At 39.0% G+C, this 14,670-nt stretch overlaps 2 protein-coding genes across 2 annotated transcripts; both read right to left on the reverse strand.

Annotated features, from left to right (window-relative positions):
- Window positions 1–1,167: 1,167 nt before the first annotated feature.
- On the reverse strand, window positions 1,168–11,624 carry p4ha3 (prolyl 4-hydroxylase, alpha polypeptide III). The gene is made up of 13 exons (XM_026332440.1): window positions 11,234–11,624; window positions 10,743–10,897; window positions 10,382–10,605; window positions 7,753–7,902; window positions 7,634–7,685; window positions 7,349–7,506; window positions 6,671–6,847; window positions 4,973–5,037; window positions 4,664–4,823; window positions 4,489–4,551; window positions 4,008–4,076; window positions 3,250–3,346; window positions 1,168–2,739 (listed from the first exon to the last, which is right to left on the reverse strand). Exons 1-13 carry the CDS (start codon window positions 11,425–11,427, stop codon window positions 2,669–2,671), a joined length of 1,635 nt encoding a protein of 544 aa, XP_026188225.1. The 5' UTR covers window positions 11,428–11,624; the 3' UTR covers window positions 1,168–2,668.
- A 1,384-nt stretch (window positions 11,625–13,008) lies between these two features.
- Window positions 13,009–13,974, reverse strand: or95a1 (odorant receptor, family 95, subfamily A, member 1). The gene has a single exon (XM_026332454.1). The coding sequence runs from the start codon at window positions 13,972–13,974 to the stop codon at window positions 13,009–13,011; it is 966 nt and encodes a 321-aa protein (XP_026188239.1).
- Between the last annotated feature and the right edge of the window lie 696 nt (window positions 13,975–14,670).

The raw sequence follows: 14,670 nt of genomic DNA on the forward strand, positions 1-14,670 counted from the left end.
AACTTTTGTCCCGCCTCCTCGGCCGCTGGCCCTCCACCAAGGTATACTGGGAAATGAAGTTTATTTTTGTTGCGGCTGTTTACGGTCATTTTCAGAAGAAATTCTGCTTCTTTCTAAACACTGAAAGACTGCTACATGGTGATGGCAATTTTAGATTTAAGCAGGTTTATCCCATGTCCAAATGATCAGCTTTGACCCCTTGTGCTCATTTTTTGTAGGCCAAATATGTATCTTATCAAATTGCTTCTGTGCATCATATATTGTTAAAGGACACATTGTAATAAACACTACATAAATATACAGTACAGCATTGCAGATTCTGCCTACAAAAACTGAGTAAAAAATCAACTATTAAGGGTGAAGTGTGAAAAAGCATTTAAAATTAAGGCCCATGGAGCTTTCTTTAACATCACCAGCAGAGGGAAGCACTGAGCTGTCAAAAAGCTGCTCATTTAAAGCACCATCTAGTGATTTTCTTTTTGAGTGTAAAGGAGACTTGCTGCAGGCCTGTTTCTGCTACTTAATGTTTCTGTTGCCATTTGTCTGTCTGTCAGGTTTGTATTCCAATATAATATTGTGCCAGTTGTGTACACTCATTTTTTCAGAAGTTAGGAATGTGGATAGCAACCCTATATACCTGACAGTGTGCTGAGTTAGACCCTTATATGGTCTTGTATGCTTAGGCAGTTTGGACTATGCTCTTGCTTAGCAACAAGTTGGTCTGCAGACATGTTTGTTGTGGTGACCATGGTAACAGTAACACACACAGTAACTAGGGATGCGTAGGAATAGTGCACAACAAATCCCTTTGAATTATGGGAAGAAAGCTTCAGGTTTAAGATGGACCTTTGAAAAGACAACTTTACACTGTGTTGCTTTCTGTAGATGGGTTCCTGTTCCTGTAATGTTTCTGATTTAAACATGTTTAAAAAAGGGTCCGAAAGAGGCAAACATTAACTGCTGCCTCTGTTAAAACAGAAAAAAATGTTTTTTCATTTGCATAGAAAATATTGTGAAGTCTTGAAATTTATATGACAAATAGCTACAATAAGTTTTCCTATCTTAGACTATATACAATCTATGTTTCCTATCACTAAGCCAAAGTAGATGGAAATATTTTGCTATAAATAGTTTATTTTTTTTAAATTAAATAAAATTGTGGTCTCAGATACCTAACATTTCAAGTCCAAATGTAGCTATAACATTATTTTATGGTCTGAATCAAATCTTAAAAACAATAGTTATATTTAAAGTAGTAAGAAAGAACTGCATAAAACGTTCATCTGTTTGGTGTGCACACAGGCTTGTGCAACATGTATCCAGTATATGGCCTGTTGATATATTTAATGTTAGTGGATGCTTTGAGAGCATATGTTTTTCTACAGAGCTAGAAAAAAAGACTCATATTGCTGAGGGCAAGCAAGGGTTATCATTCATCATTCTTTTTCTCTTTCCTGGATCCCTGCCAGTCAAGCAGCAGTGTTCCTCAAAAAAATCCATATAGAGAGGCCTGTAGCAGCCTGTAGTTCATACAGTGAACTTTAATACTATGTATGTCACACCACACTGTTTTAAGATAGGGTATGACTTACTAGACACACATATCTCAGATATCTGAGTGGTGTGCAGATGGAATTGTGTTTGTTTGAGTCCAGACACAAAGTCTGGAGCGGACTGGTGTGCAGATGAACAGGATTAATGACAACCAGCCTCTAAAATTTAGTGCAATCCTGACAGATCTGGTTCATCTGTTGCATTAGACAGTCACACAACAGACAAAAGTAAGAGAATTTGTTCCACAGGTTTCCATAATGATAACCACATCAATCTGTGAGCTGTGGTAAAAACAGGCCACAATGCCTGGTCACATTTGACTCATAGCACCAGTCACCAGTATCTTTGTTTATAATCTATAAAGTAAATGGGAAAACATCTATCAGTAAACAAAGATGTCAATCTTAAAGTCATAAAAAAAATTCTCATAATGTCCTATGATGACACACCTTTTCTGTTTGTTTTGGCACTTCACTGGAGCTTTTTTACATTTAAATTGAACTGAATTTTCAAATCCCCAAACAATTTATTTCTGGCTACACTATGACATTAACTAAAAGAATTCTACATGCATTTTGCATAATTTTATTCATTCATGTATAAGTATTGTAAAATAAAGTTCTAAGAGTCTACACATAGTTCAGTTGTGGTGATTTGTAATGAAAGAAACCTGTGTAGGCCCAGTGTGCAAAGGAGACTGTAAAAGATGTAGGTTTTTAAGCAAGCACGGGGTAAACAATCTTAAACAGCCTTGCACAGTTAACCGAAACCAGCACAGTGTGCAGAGGCCTCTCTCCATAAGCAAGAACTGGTCAGTGGGAGCAAGAGAGCCTTTGGCCTCTGGGGGCCAATTGCCAACATTACCACTCCTCTGTAGCCCTGCCTCTCAGCCCTGAGCTATCCATGTTTGCCAGAGCCGTGTTCGCTGTATGCTCCAGGCTCCCTGGGACCCAGCGCTCCAATCACAGGTGTAGGCTGCCCCTTCACAGCTCTCATGTCTCCTTCTTGTGTGCTCACTTTCTGGCTGCCTCCTTCTCTCCACCTGTAAGTGTGCCTCTGAATTGTAGAGGGTGGATCTTGTTCTCCAAGGGGCCCAGCTAATGTTCCACTCCTTTCACTCTTCAGGATTCAAGCTGCAGCGATTTTGGAATTCTTGTCCATACTCATGGATCCATTTGTTTGCAACTGGAACACATAGAAAGATCAAAACTATGCTATAAACTACATACTACAAAAAAAAAAAAGTTTTCATGCCTTTGCTTTTTTGAAAACCTTAAACCTTTGGATAATTATGTTTTATTCATTCATTTCTGATGCATAAGGACTTTAAAGTCAACATAGCCACCAACTGCTTCTGCAGCTGTTTGTCATGAATAATATCCTGCCTGCAAGTTTAACTGAGTCCCTACCATTCATTTCATGTTTTGGGTCATCCAGAAGCAGAGTCAGGACTATGCTCTGTAACATCTCCTAAAGCATAATGCAGCACAGATGTGGCCTAGCTATCATAAATTAGCTCCCATGTAACAGGAACCATGGAAAACAGAGCATCAAATTAATGTAAAAAATTTGCATAAAAGTTTGTTTAAAAACGGCCTCATAATTTCCTGTGGCTTGCTTTTCTCTATATATTTTCATCACTTTTGGCTCCTGTTGACAGCATCATCACGTTTTACTGTAACTAATCCTTCTTACCCCATTTGTCCCCAATAAGCACAGGGCAGCCTGCATGCAGGGTGTCTACATCTCCTTGACCATTTCTGTGGAGATTCCACCAGAAGATGGCAGCTTTCTGTGAAAAACACCACAAAGCAACACTTTAAATAAGTTGAATAGTTTCCTAAAGCCCAGGGTGATATAATCAGATTACTTATTTTGTTTGATCAATACTCTAAGAGTTACAGGTTTTTGGTTTACCATAAGACTCACTATTAGGAAACTGGACAATTCATTGGCTATGAAAGGGATTACCTAGGTATTAATCCTTTCTTTATCCTATAAACAGGGTATGTTGGCTAAGCATAAACGTTCTTCCTAAACAATGCTCTTTGAAGCGTTAAATGAAATTAAATGAATCTTATGCAGGAGAGAACATAAGTATTTTGTTGGTCTGTTATCATTTTATAAGCTTCAGTTATTTTTTGTATAAACTTGAGACTTCAATCAGATAAAAGGTGAAAGGTGAAACCCCAGGGATGGCCTGACAAACCTTCACTGCAGTTCATTTATCAAATACAAAGCAGCTTCAACACCCCCCTCGACTCAACTTCACAATAGCAGTGTTATAAAAAAAATCTCATGGCTGTTGTTGCCAGTGACTTGTTAGCATTTTGACAGCTGTACCAGAAAATGTGAGTGAGGTGAAAATATTCTAACTTGAGGCAATATTGACATTAAAGCTGGGTAAAGGGAAGCTGCTTTTAGTTCATCTCAAACATCCACAGTTTGTTTACCTCAACAACAGGAACGCTGAAGTTGGCGTAGATGAAGGCTGTAGACCCACCTGCCTCGACAGAGCTGAGCTGTGGAAAAAAACATTCCTTCTGAGTTGTGTCTTGTGTTTATGTGCTCATGTTATGAAAAGCTACTTTATTTACTCTGCTCTTTATAAAGCATCACAATAAACCATTCTATTTGTAATCACTATCTAATTTTACTAACATTTCTCAAAACAAGAAATAGGAATGTAAAGGCTAAACTATACAAGTTGGCTTGGAGGACAGAGATGAAAATTAGACTTTGTTCCATGAAAGAACATTTATAAAAGTCTGAATTTCTCAGGCAGGCTATTCCAAAGTCTTGCAGCACTCATGGCAAAAGGCCTTTGTTTTTAATTTAGGTTTTGGAACAGCCAAATGGGACCTGCCCAAGAAACTCTGCCAGTTGCCTGCCTTATACAGGGTCAAAGGATGTTTAGAGTAAGACTTCACTCACATATATCATGAAGGTTGCCACTCGATTCCCAGTTTTTAACTTGAACACAGGACTTGAAGGTGACTGGATGCAATGAAATATAAAATGATGTAAAAAGCTTCAGTAAATCATTAATGTAAAACAGTAAAGCATTCAATGTCTACAAAGTGTTAAGTAACACCAGTGATCTACTTACTGTAGCATGGTCAAAATGAGGCTCATAATGGCCACCAATCCCATAATTCACCACTTGGAGGTGCTCACCATATGGATGCTTAACATTCAGGCCTGTGAGCATGGAAATCCTCTGGTCCAGTTTCCCAACAGTGTAGTGTGCCGAGTCCTTCAACCATGCACTGGAAATAAAACATATTCATACAATTATATTATTTGCATGCTATATATTTTGGGGGGTTTCAAACCAGTCCCTCAAAACATATAAATGACATACCTGAAAATAAACAGCATATCATGAAGTGTTCTAAATAATTGTCGTAATTGATACCTCTTGCTGATGCGATAGTCTGCCGTTGCTTGTTTCTCTCCAGCTGCCACCACAGATCTTCTCAACTTTTAGCAAAGACAGAAAACAGCATGTTTTTGACGGTTACAACAGCCAAGCTTTTATGTCCAGCTGACAAAGAGTGAGCTACAGCATGACATCATGCTCCAATGATGTGACTATTATAATCAGAAAAGAAAAAATATAAAATGATCTGATGATTGCCTTGCATTAATCATTCCATGTTTATTTGGTAATAGGAGGGGAGAGTTAGTGAACAAATGACAGCAAACAAACAAGGGTGTAAACATGCACATTGCTGTCTTCACAAGTGTACTGATACATTACTTTTTCCACAACTAATGATTGCAAGGTTCATTTTTTTTCCCTTCTCAACTCTGCATCTGGGAGGGAGTCTGAGTCCAGATGTCTTGGACCATGTATCCCCTTCTTATAACCAATTCTCTATGATTTATTTGTACTACAGAATCATCACATTGCATTCTGCTTATTACATACATGTTTTTTTGGTTTGCACTGTGTCCTTAAAGCAATATATTGTTCTATACAGCCGAGCAGTAACACAATATTCCTGATTCATTTTGCAGATCAAACTCCTGATGATGTCCAGGCACCATATGGCCATAAGCGACATTCATTAAACTCTTAAAAGCTTACAAAAACCAAAAGAGGTAGATTACTAGAAACCCTAGGTCAGCTAATTTTTGAAAACCTATACAATGACTGATCTGTTAACTCAGAACAGAGCTGTGTTCTTGCTGGGCCTTATTTATGCAGCCTGACCAAAGTGTAAACCATGCTTATGGTTAACAAATGCAGCTGACTGCTCCAAACTAATACTGTACCCTAGGTCTGTTTTCAATCAACCCACAGGCTGACATAATGATGAAATAAATACAGGGGTTTCCATCTGAGCAGGGATGGAGAATGTACTAAATAATGCCAAAACCTCACAGAAAGTATAGGGCACCAATTGAATTAACTAGCCAAATATTCCCAAAAGCAACCGAGTCAGCATACCATCAGCAGCTTTAAGGAAAATGCATTGTAGTTTTCATTTCATTTCTTTTTCAGATAGCTGTGGTTAGATATATGAGGGTCAGTGATAGGCGATTGAAAATTTATTGGAGCCCAGCAGAGTAAAGTGGACAGTCTGAAGAATTCAGTTTTCATAGTAACATATCCTTCATTCCTTTAAGCATGGCTAAATGTTTGGAAGCAGACCAGCTCTTCCTCTATAGGATCTTTCCAGCACTGGCTTAAGAACACATTATCAAATAATATATACAGATGTGCTATTTACAAAAAATCATTGTGGTAGACACTATTCATACATTATGATACAATAAAAATATGCAATATGCCTTGTCTATTAGTTCTTCAGCTATAGCTGAACATGGTTCCTACTTTAACAAACTCTGCTAAACTCTTGTGGTAGCCAAGAAAAGACTTTGCAGCTGAACATTTTGTCTGTCCCATGTGGAAAAACCAGCCAATTCTTCTCTTTGCTGGGAAAACTTTACAAAACATAGGATTATAAAATAATAAAGACCTAAATGGATTAACAAAAAAAGTGCATGGTGTTCATTATACAAACATGCCTCATTTTCTTAATTCATAGCTGATGTATTATGGGCACAGGGGTTTTTCTTAATGTAGATGCACAATGTTGAAACTTACTCCTGACTGGGCAACTCCCTTGATGTCCTCAGCCTCCGTATCAGTGATAAAGTTGTGGTATAGGACCACAAACGGCTGTAAGCTCAGCACTTCACGTCTTACTGGTAGCAGTTGTAGCCCAGGACTGTCATTGGTGAAGTAGTCGCAGAACAGTCGGGGGTTTTCAAATTGCATTGGCTTTGAGGAGAAACAGGCATCTGATGTCCGTTAACAAGATCAAAACAATTTTTCTCTTTCATCCACTAACATCCATTATTTTATCCCCATAAAACCTGAAAGGCAAACTTTCACCTTGATAAATTACTTAAATGAACATTTTAAAAATCCCATTTATTTTGGCACCATTCTCTTTGCCTCTGGCAAACGATCGGCTTTTGAAGAGAAAGACAAGTAAATACATCCCACTGCAAACATATTATGCACGATTGAAAAGTATTGAAACCTTTTTACATTTAGTTAAATAAAGCTCTTACCATCTTATGGAAGGCAATGTTTTAATGATACATAATTTGCCCATGGGTGCCCAAATGTTTGCATTTTTGCAACTGTTAGGAATAAACATCATTTGAAAAAGCGGAATTCCACTTTTAGTTACATCAATTACTATCCAATTAGGAATACTGTGGTTTTTGCATTAACTTAAATCAGAGCCTTTCCAGATATTTTCCTCATGAATACCTGAGAGCCTTGGGTTTGGCAGAGTCTCTCATAAGTGTCTCTGGTCCTTAAATACTTGGAGCTGGGTCTCCTCAACCCAACATACCTGGGCAGACTAGCAGCAAGCAGCAGCTTTTCATATTTCTCAACATTCTGCAAAACTCTTCCATTCATTGGATCTAGCAAGAAACACAAGTAAACAGTCACAGGGACAGGTCACACTGTTCACCTGTGGAAAGATAAAAGCAGTAAGGAGATTTTTAGGAAGGTTTAAGTGCAAGGAACAACTTTACTGAAAAGATTTACCATGATGCAGTAACTCCTGAGACAGACTCAGAGCATAGGAAACGTTTCCTGTCTGAAATAATGAGAAGAGTTTAGAGCGGTGCAGTCCATCAATTACCTGACATACTTTATTTACCTACTTTAAAGTGAGAGAAGGCCAGGTGATCCAAAGCATCCTCTAAAGTCCCTTCATTCTCAGGACTCCACTTGCCTCCTGCTTCCCTGAAGAGACGCACTGACTCCTCCAACCACTGCACTGAGTGGTAGTAGTCTTCCTGCTCATACGCCACCTTTGCAAGATAATACCTAGGTTACTTTTAATTACTAATATTTATGAAATTTAAAATGTCTCTGCATTAGCAAATGTTGCATGCATGCCTGCCAGAATTTGTGAGGTTTTGGGATTGTAGCCTTTTCATATGAAGTATATCCATTTAGCAGCAGCAGGATGAGCTTTGAACTAGCGACGGCCCAGATCCTTCTTCCAATTCTATCCCACCATGCAGCTGACATGATATTGACTACCTCTGGGCCAAACCATTTGAGCTGAACTTGGGCATTTCCATTGGGAAATGTGATGTGAAATAGACAGGAAACACAGGTGACAGAAGACATTAAGATTTCAAATAAATCCATAGATATGTGGCTGTTTCTGGTCACCCTGGTTTCTCTTGCAAAAGACATCTTAATCTTAATAAGACAACCTGATTATATAAAGGTTATGAGAACAGCATTACATTATTTGACTAAACTTTGAGCCCATAAAATGTAAACAGCAACTTCATTCAGTCATTATATTAAATTTCTTCTTTTTCTTCAATTACTTGATTAATCACATAGTTCCGGTCTCAATAAGTTGCATATTTCAGTGATTTTGATCCTTCTTATGTTAAAACTGTGAAATGCAAAAGATGACACCTGTCTGCCTACTCAATCAAGTGTTGGATGAAAATCCATGTCTGTTTATTATGAGCAAACATTTAGAAAGTCATGAACACTGGCTACTTTGCTCTTCGGCTGGTTTCACACCTCTCATGGAGCTGACTTGACTTGGTTAAGTAGGTGCTGAATACAGGCCTGTCAGCACTCACGTATAAACAAGGGTGGCACATGGCTCCTCCTAACACAGATTATATCCACAGTGCTTCCAGATAGTGCACAGACAAAAATTTCAGTGTACCATTTACCCATCCAAACACAGACACACATGCTCCCCACTCAACACAGCTGTGCACCATTCCACAGGCTTACAGCCACTTCACATCATTATGCCCCACAATTATAGTCTTTATAGCTAAAGGCTAAAGAACCAATACATTTTTAAAAACAGTTCATATTCAGCAGACCTTCATATTTTCTGGTGGAGGTTTGACTTGGTATTCAATTTAGCTTTAAAATTCCTCCCATTGAAACAGATGAGCCATATGTTCCTGTTAAGAAACTTTGCTGGTTGTGAAGACCAGTTTAACAGCCATATAAAAGCAAGTGCACTCACTAAAAGCACACTTTTACTGACAACACCCTAAAACTAAGTATCTCTGTTTACAGATAATCTCAGGCTCAGCGCAAGTGAAGGCAGGCTCTGCTCGCTGAGGTTTGCTGCGTGAGATAATGTCTTTTCCATACACAAGGATTTCTCTCCCACGCGTCGCCCTTCCCTTTACACATCACCACTGTACATAAACAGTGGAATTTATTTTGGTCAAACCTTGTTAATTTTCTTATATACCTCACAGAAATGGATTCTCAGGCATGCAAAGGGGAGAATTTCACTTTTTCCAGTCTGGCTGTCTGGATTCCCACTACACAGTGAGCGACAGACCTTTAAAATGGGATGTTAATAAGGGAGGGAAATTTTCATCATTTTCAGCAACATCTTGCAATTATCTGGGCATTTCATTACTCTACATGAGAACTTGTAGCTTATTGTTCCCATAATGTGACCCATAAGTATGATCTGTTTCAACACATACATCAGATTTTTTTTTTTTTTTTTGCTATATTTTAGGAGAAAAAGAGTTGATGCCTAAGTAATGGTGGAAAAATAACTGAGTGCAGTTGTTTTTCTGTTTTCTGTTTTGTTATACTCACACTTCGCTACATATCTGAGAAATATTGTACTTTTTACTACAATTATTAATTATTATTTTAAAAAGCTACAAATTATTTTGCACATTAAGATAAAAGCATATAAAAGATTCCTGGAGATCAAACCTGTGGTTCCCAACCTTTTTGGGTTGTGACCTCATTTAATAACGCAGTGTCTGCTTGGTTTGTCTATGAGTTACTAGTTTCACAAGCAACTGATTTCCTCTTTAAACGTCTTAAATGGTTTCATTTGAAGAGTGGCTTGAGGCCCCAGGCATGTAAAACTCTTGGATATTTCAGAAAAGCAAAGATAAAAAAAGTCTAAAATTATTTTATATTCTCTTATGATCTCTTTATCTTGTGACTCTTTAGAAGGGTCCAACCCCTAGGCTGGAAATCACTGGACAAACTACCAAATCGTATTTGAAACAGTTAAACTCAACTCCACCACAACCAGCTGCATCATCAAAATGCTGCTTATACACTGATGTATCAGTAAAAACAATATGGTATAATAGAAAATGCTGCATCAGACACAGAGGCCATTTTTACTAGTACATTTTGCTAATAATACTTCATGTTTTTAGGTAAGATCTTGAATACAGGAGTCATTCTTTCACCAAAGGAAATATAATAAAGACAATGGGAAGAAGCAATAAAGGAAAATAAAAGATTATGTACCTTTCCAACTACAAAGCAGTCATCACCAGACAGTGGGATAGATACTGTAGGCATGTAGACATCAACAGGCTTGCCATTAGTGACTCTCTGGAAACGACCCTTTACGAGGCTTGCAACTTGGAGAGCATACACGTCCTGCAGCCTCATCAGCGCCTTAGCGGCCCCCTGCAGGTCTTCTAGTGTGGCAAGATTAGCCGCTTCCTCCTTGTAACTGGACCTGAGGGCTGGAGAGCAGAGGCCAAAAGGTCAAATGTGAGTAAGGGTGGGTGGTGTTGGGTGATGACGGGTGATGACAGCAGAGAAGTGGGGGATGTTGAGTTATCAGCACCAGATGTGGCTGTAAAGAAGGCATATAGCCAACCTTGTGTGTTCTCCAGGGCTTCGTTGCTGTAGACCACATTCAGCCACTCTGAGTGCAGCCGTTTGATCAGAGTGAATGCTGCCAGAGGGTTTGCCATCACAGTCCCTGGGCCTTTGTGTAGTTCAGAGTGCAGGCCAGACACTTTGGCATAAAAACTGTGTGAAAGAAAATAGACTGTAGTTACAAAAAGTATAACTAGACCCCCCCCCCCCCCCCACACACACACACACGCTTAAAAACAAAGAAACAGTTTATAAGAATTATAATATATTTTGCATTACATTTATTCTTAGAAAGACCCCAAACAAAGCTGACATTGTGTTTTCCCCACAGCTGTGAAGTCAGATATTTGTAAGTCAAAATGTCCTAAAAGTTTTTCCATTATTATTCACTTTTTGGAGAAGCTCCAGGACGAGATTAGGTGTCGAGAAATCAATGTAAGAAATAATGTAATAAACTGTTCATGTCTCTTCCGCGTGCCTGTCACTCACCGTTTGATATCCTCCAGCCTCTCCGCCTCCTGCTCAATGTAGATCCTCAAGTAATCGATCAGCTTGCGTTCAACACTGATCGCCTGCTTTACGTCCAGCAGCGACGTATACATTTCTCCTAAAGACTCTGGGATAACAGCTAGAGTCAGGAGTCCCCAGCTAACGTAAATAAATGTGGGATACTTCCTCTTCATTGCAGCAAATAAACTTTGTGGTAACTTTTCTTCTACCGGCTCCTCTCGTTTTCCCTCAGCAGCACTGAGGATCTTCAGGATTGGCCTCTGGCTCTGCCTGCGACAGTCAAACGTGCCTCTACAGCCCACACGGGAATCTCCCTCAGAACTGAGATCAGCTTTCACTGACCCGGCCTGCAGCCCGCAGTCAGCCAGAACAATTGCTTTCTAATTACAGCACTTACCACACAGGTGTGATCGCTCTGAAATAACAGGAACACATCCACATTTATGGACAGTTTGCAGAGATCGTTTCTGATTAAATGGGCAGTTCAGTTTGAGATTGGGTTAATGAAAGTAAATGATGTCGTAAATTCATTCATGTGAATTATATTTTCATTTCATTGCAATGCTTTGTAATTGAATATTACGGTAATTACTTGTTTTCTGAAGAGATATTAATTGCATACAGCATATATAGACTATAGGCTATAAGCTATTAATTTTGGAGCGTCAGCGACATCTACAGGAGAAAAGCCTGTATCACGTCCAAGCTGCAAAAATGTTTTTTATTATTTAATGTGATGTAAAATTGCCATTGGGATGTGCTGTTAGGCTATGTGCACGAAAAGTGACCAGAACAACCAGTATACAGTATGATATCGGATACTGGTTAATAATTTTAACCGTGGTGGATCTATAAACCTGTAGACCTTAGCTGTTTCTATGTTGGATACTCCCAGCATTATTTAATATCATAAAATAACGTTCCTGAGGCGGCCGCACCCGGAGGGGTAGTTCCGGTTAGTGTATCATCTTGGAAGTTAAGCAGGGCTGTGCCTGGTTAGTACCTGGATGGGAAACCAACTTAGAAGACCAGGGGCCACTAGCCCCAGCCCCTGAGGCTGCGTCAGGAGGGGCATTCTATAGACATTTGCCTATAGCACAATGAGCTTTGCAGCTCTAAACAATTCCACTTTTAGGTTGGCCAGCAACCAGATATAAAAATGAATAACTGACATTATTTCCTACTGCAGGAGAAAATATTTAAGACTAATAAGTAATAATAAGTTTAGGATTTTTATTATTTTCCAATGGACAGCTCTGGCTCAAACTGGCCATTAAAGGATTCCTGTTGTCAGCGTAAGTGATGGGGTATTCATTCTGTACAAAAGTATGGTTCAACGTTTATTTTCATCTGTTTCAGTTATATTTTCCCAATATACAATGTTTTTAGTTTAAAATTCCCTGTTTGTGTCTCCACAGACACAGATGGGCAGGAAAAGAGAAAGGAAATCTTACACTAAAAAGACTAGTTATGCAAGATACTTCACATGGCTAAAGTCTCACATTTGAGCAGTGCAAAACCAGGACTATGGATTCTGTTCTAATCACCTATATTGAATGTACATTAGGAATGGATCGGCAACACAAACAGGAGAGATATTTACATCAAAGAAAATCTGCTTCAGCGTTCAGGGCACTTTTACTTTAAGACAATCTTGAGAAATGGAACCCCTATTCTTTAGGACTTTTCAGGTCTTGCAGATACCCCTTTTCAAACATTTGAGCATTATATTTGAGAGTTTAGTCAAAACTGTTTCAAGAAGGTGATATGTTGTCTTGCAGTTGGCCTCTGACATTAGATTTGACTTTGTGTGAACAGCAGAGGAATGTTTTCCCAATGTAGCCCCGGAGACTCTGATCCCTAAAGCCGTAAATGAGTGGGCTAAGAAAACGTGGGATTAGGATGAAGCAGAAGTAATTAAAAAATACAATGTCTTCTGGTAGCCACTTAGCATCTAGCACTATGAGAGTTTCAGTGATGGGGCTGGTGAAGGCCAATATACACAGCAGCAGCTGAAAGCCATGTAGCAGCACAGTGTGCATGGCTTTGCTCACAGACACTCTGTCCTGTCTCATCTTCCTAGTTTCTAGCAGGATTCTCAAGTATGTAAAGAGGATGATCACAGCCACCGCTGCAAAGAACAGCACATTTCCAACAGCTTTGAACAATATCTGCATTGGAGACGAGTTGACAATAACATTTCTGCAAAGCACAGGGGTAGAGAGGACATCCACGGTAGGTTGAATACCCCCAATAGCATACCCAATGATTGGGAAGATACTGCTGATGAGCCACAGAGACAGAATAATGATCCAGATATGGTCTGAGCGCCAGGCGGCCGGGCAATGCAGGGGATAGAAAATGGCAACATAACGCTCCAGTGACATGGTGGCTAGGATTAAGGGCGTGTTCTGAAAAGTGGCTGTTGATATGAACAACAGGGGGACACAGAAGACAATAGCAAATTTTATCTCACCCATGACAAGGAGGAAAAGCAGCACAGAGGACAGGAGCTGCAGGGTGTCATTGATCAGCATATAGGCAAAGAGAATGTAACGGGAGGTGTCCAGGAACTGTCTGTGAGATGCAAAGATGTGCAGCATTATGACAATGCAGCAAAGAAAGACGCAAAAGAAGGGGATGACCACACACACCTTGATGATCACAGATAGGCTTTTGCGGGAAGTTGCATTGGCTGTAAATTCAGTCAGATTATGCATTTTGCAGTCTAAATCTGTAAAAGAACAATAAAATAATTAAATGTAGTTTTTAGTACAGTTGTTACAGACCTCTGTTATTATGTAAAATGCCTATGTAGATCTTAAATAACTTGGTTAATCTTTTCATCCATCCATTTCTTTTGAGTCAGTCATTTTCATAATCATATAATTATTAATTAATAATAATCATAATATAAACTTGTATACAGCAAAATGTGATGTGTTTCAGTAATTTGCACTGAAGTCTTATATTAGTGAAATACAAATCAATTAGATTCTGTGTGGTATTTAAACAGTCTATATAGGCTCATCTTGTGGAGCCCTACAGAAACTCTCATATAGGCAGGTTAACATACAAAAAACCATTGATGGCTAAACAATTCAGTCAAGCATTACTGATGCAAAAAACATTTTTAATGCAAAATGTCAGTATGTATTATCCAGTACCAGTACGTGTAAAAATTATATACTTGCCCAGCCATATAATCCAACGCTCTAGTTCATATAAAAACAAGCAGCCAGTTGGGTGAAAATCTGGCAGTGCAGCCTAAATATTGAGAAGCTCACATGGCATATGAAGTCAGTAATCATATTTTTCTGTGACAGTGAATGTCACCGAAGTGGTTAGGACTTCACTGATAGGTGGCTCCAGGACAGACTGGAAAACCACATTAGTAGTGCCACATCATCCTTTTA

This window comes from Mastacembelus armatus, chromosome 13 (assembly GCF_900324485.2).
Source record: "Mastacembelus armatus chromosome 13, fMasArm1.2, whole genome shotgun sequence".
In the NCBI taxonomy this organism is placed as follows: Eukaryota; Metazoa; Chordata; class Actinopteri; order Synbranchiformes; family Mastacembelidae; genus Mastacembelus; species Mastacembelus armatus.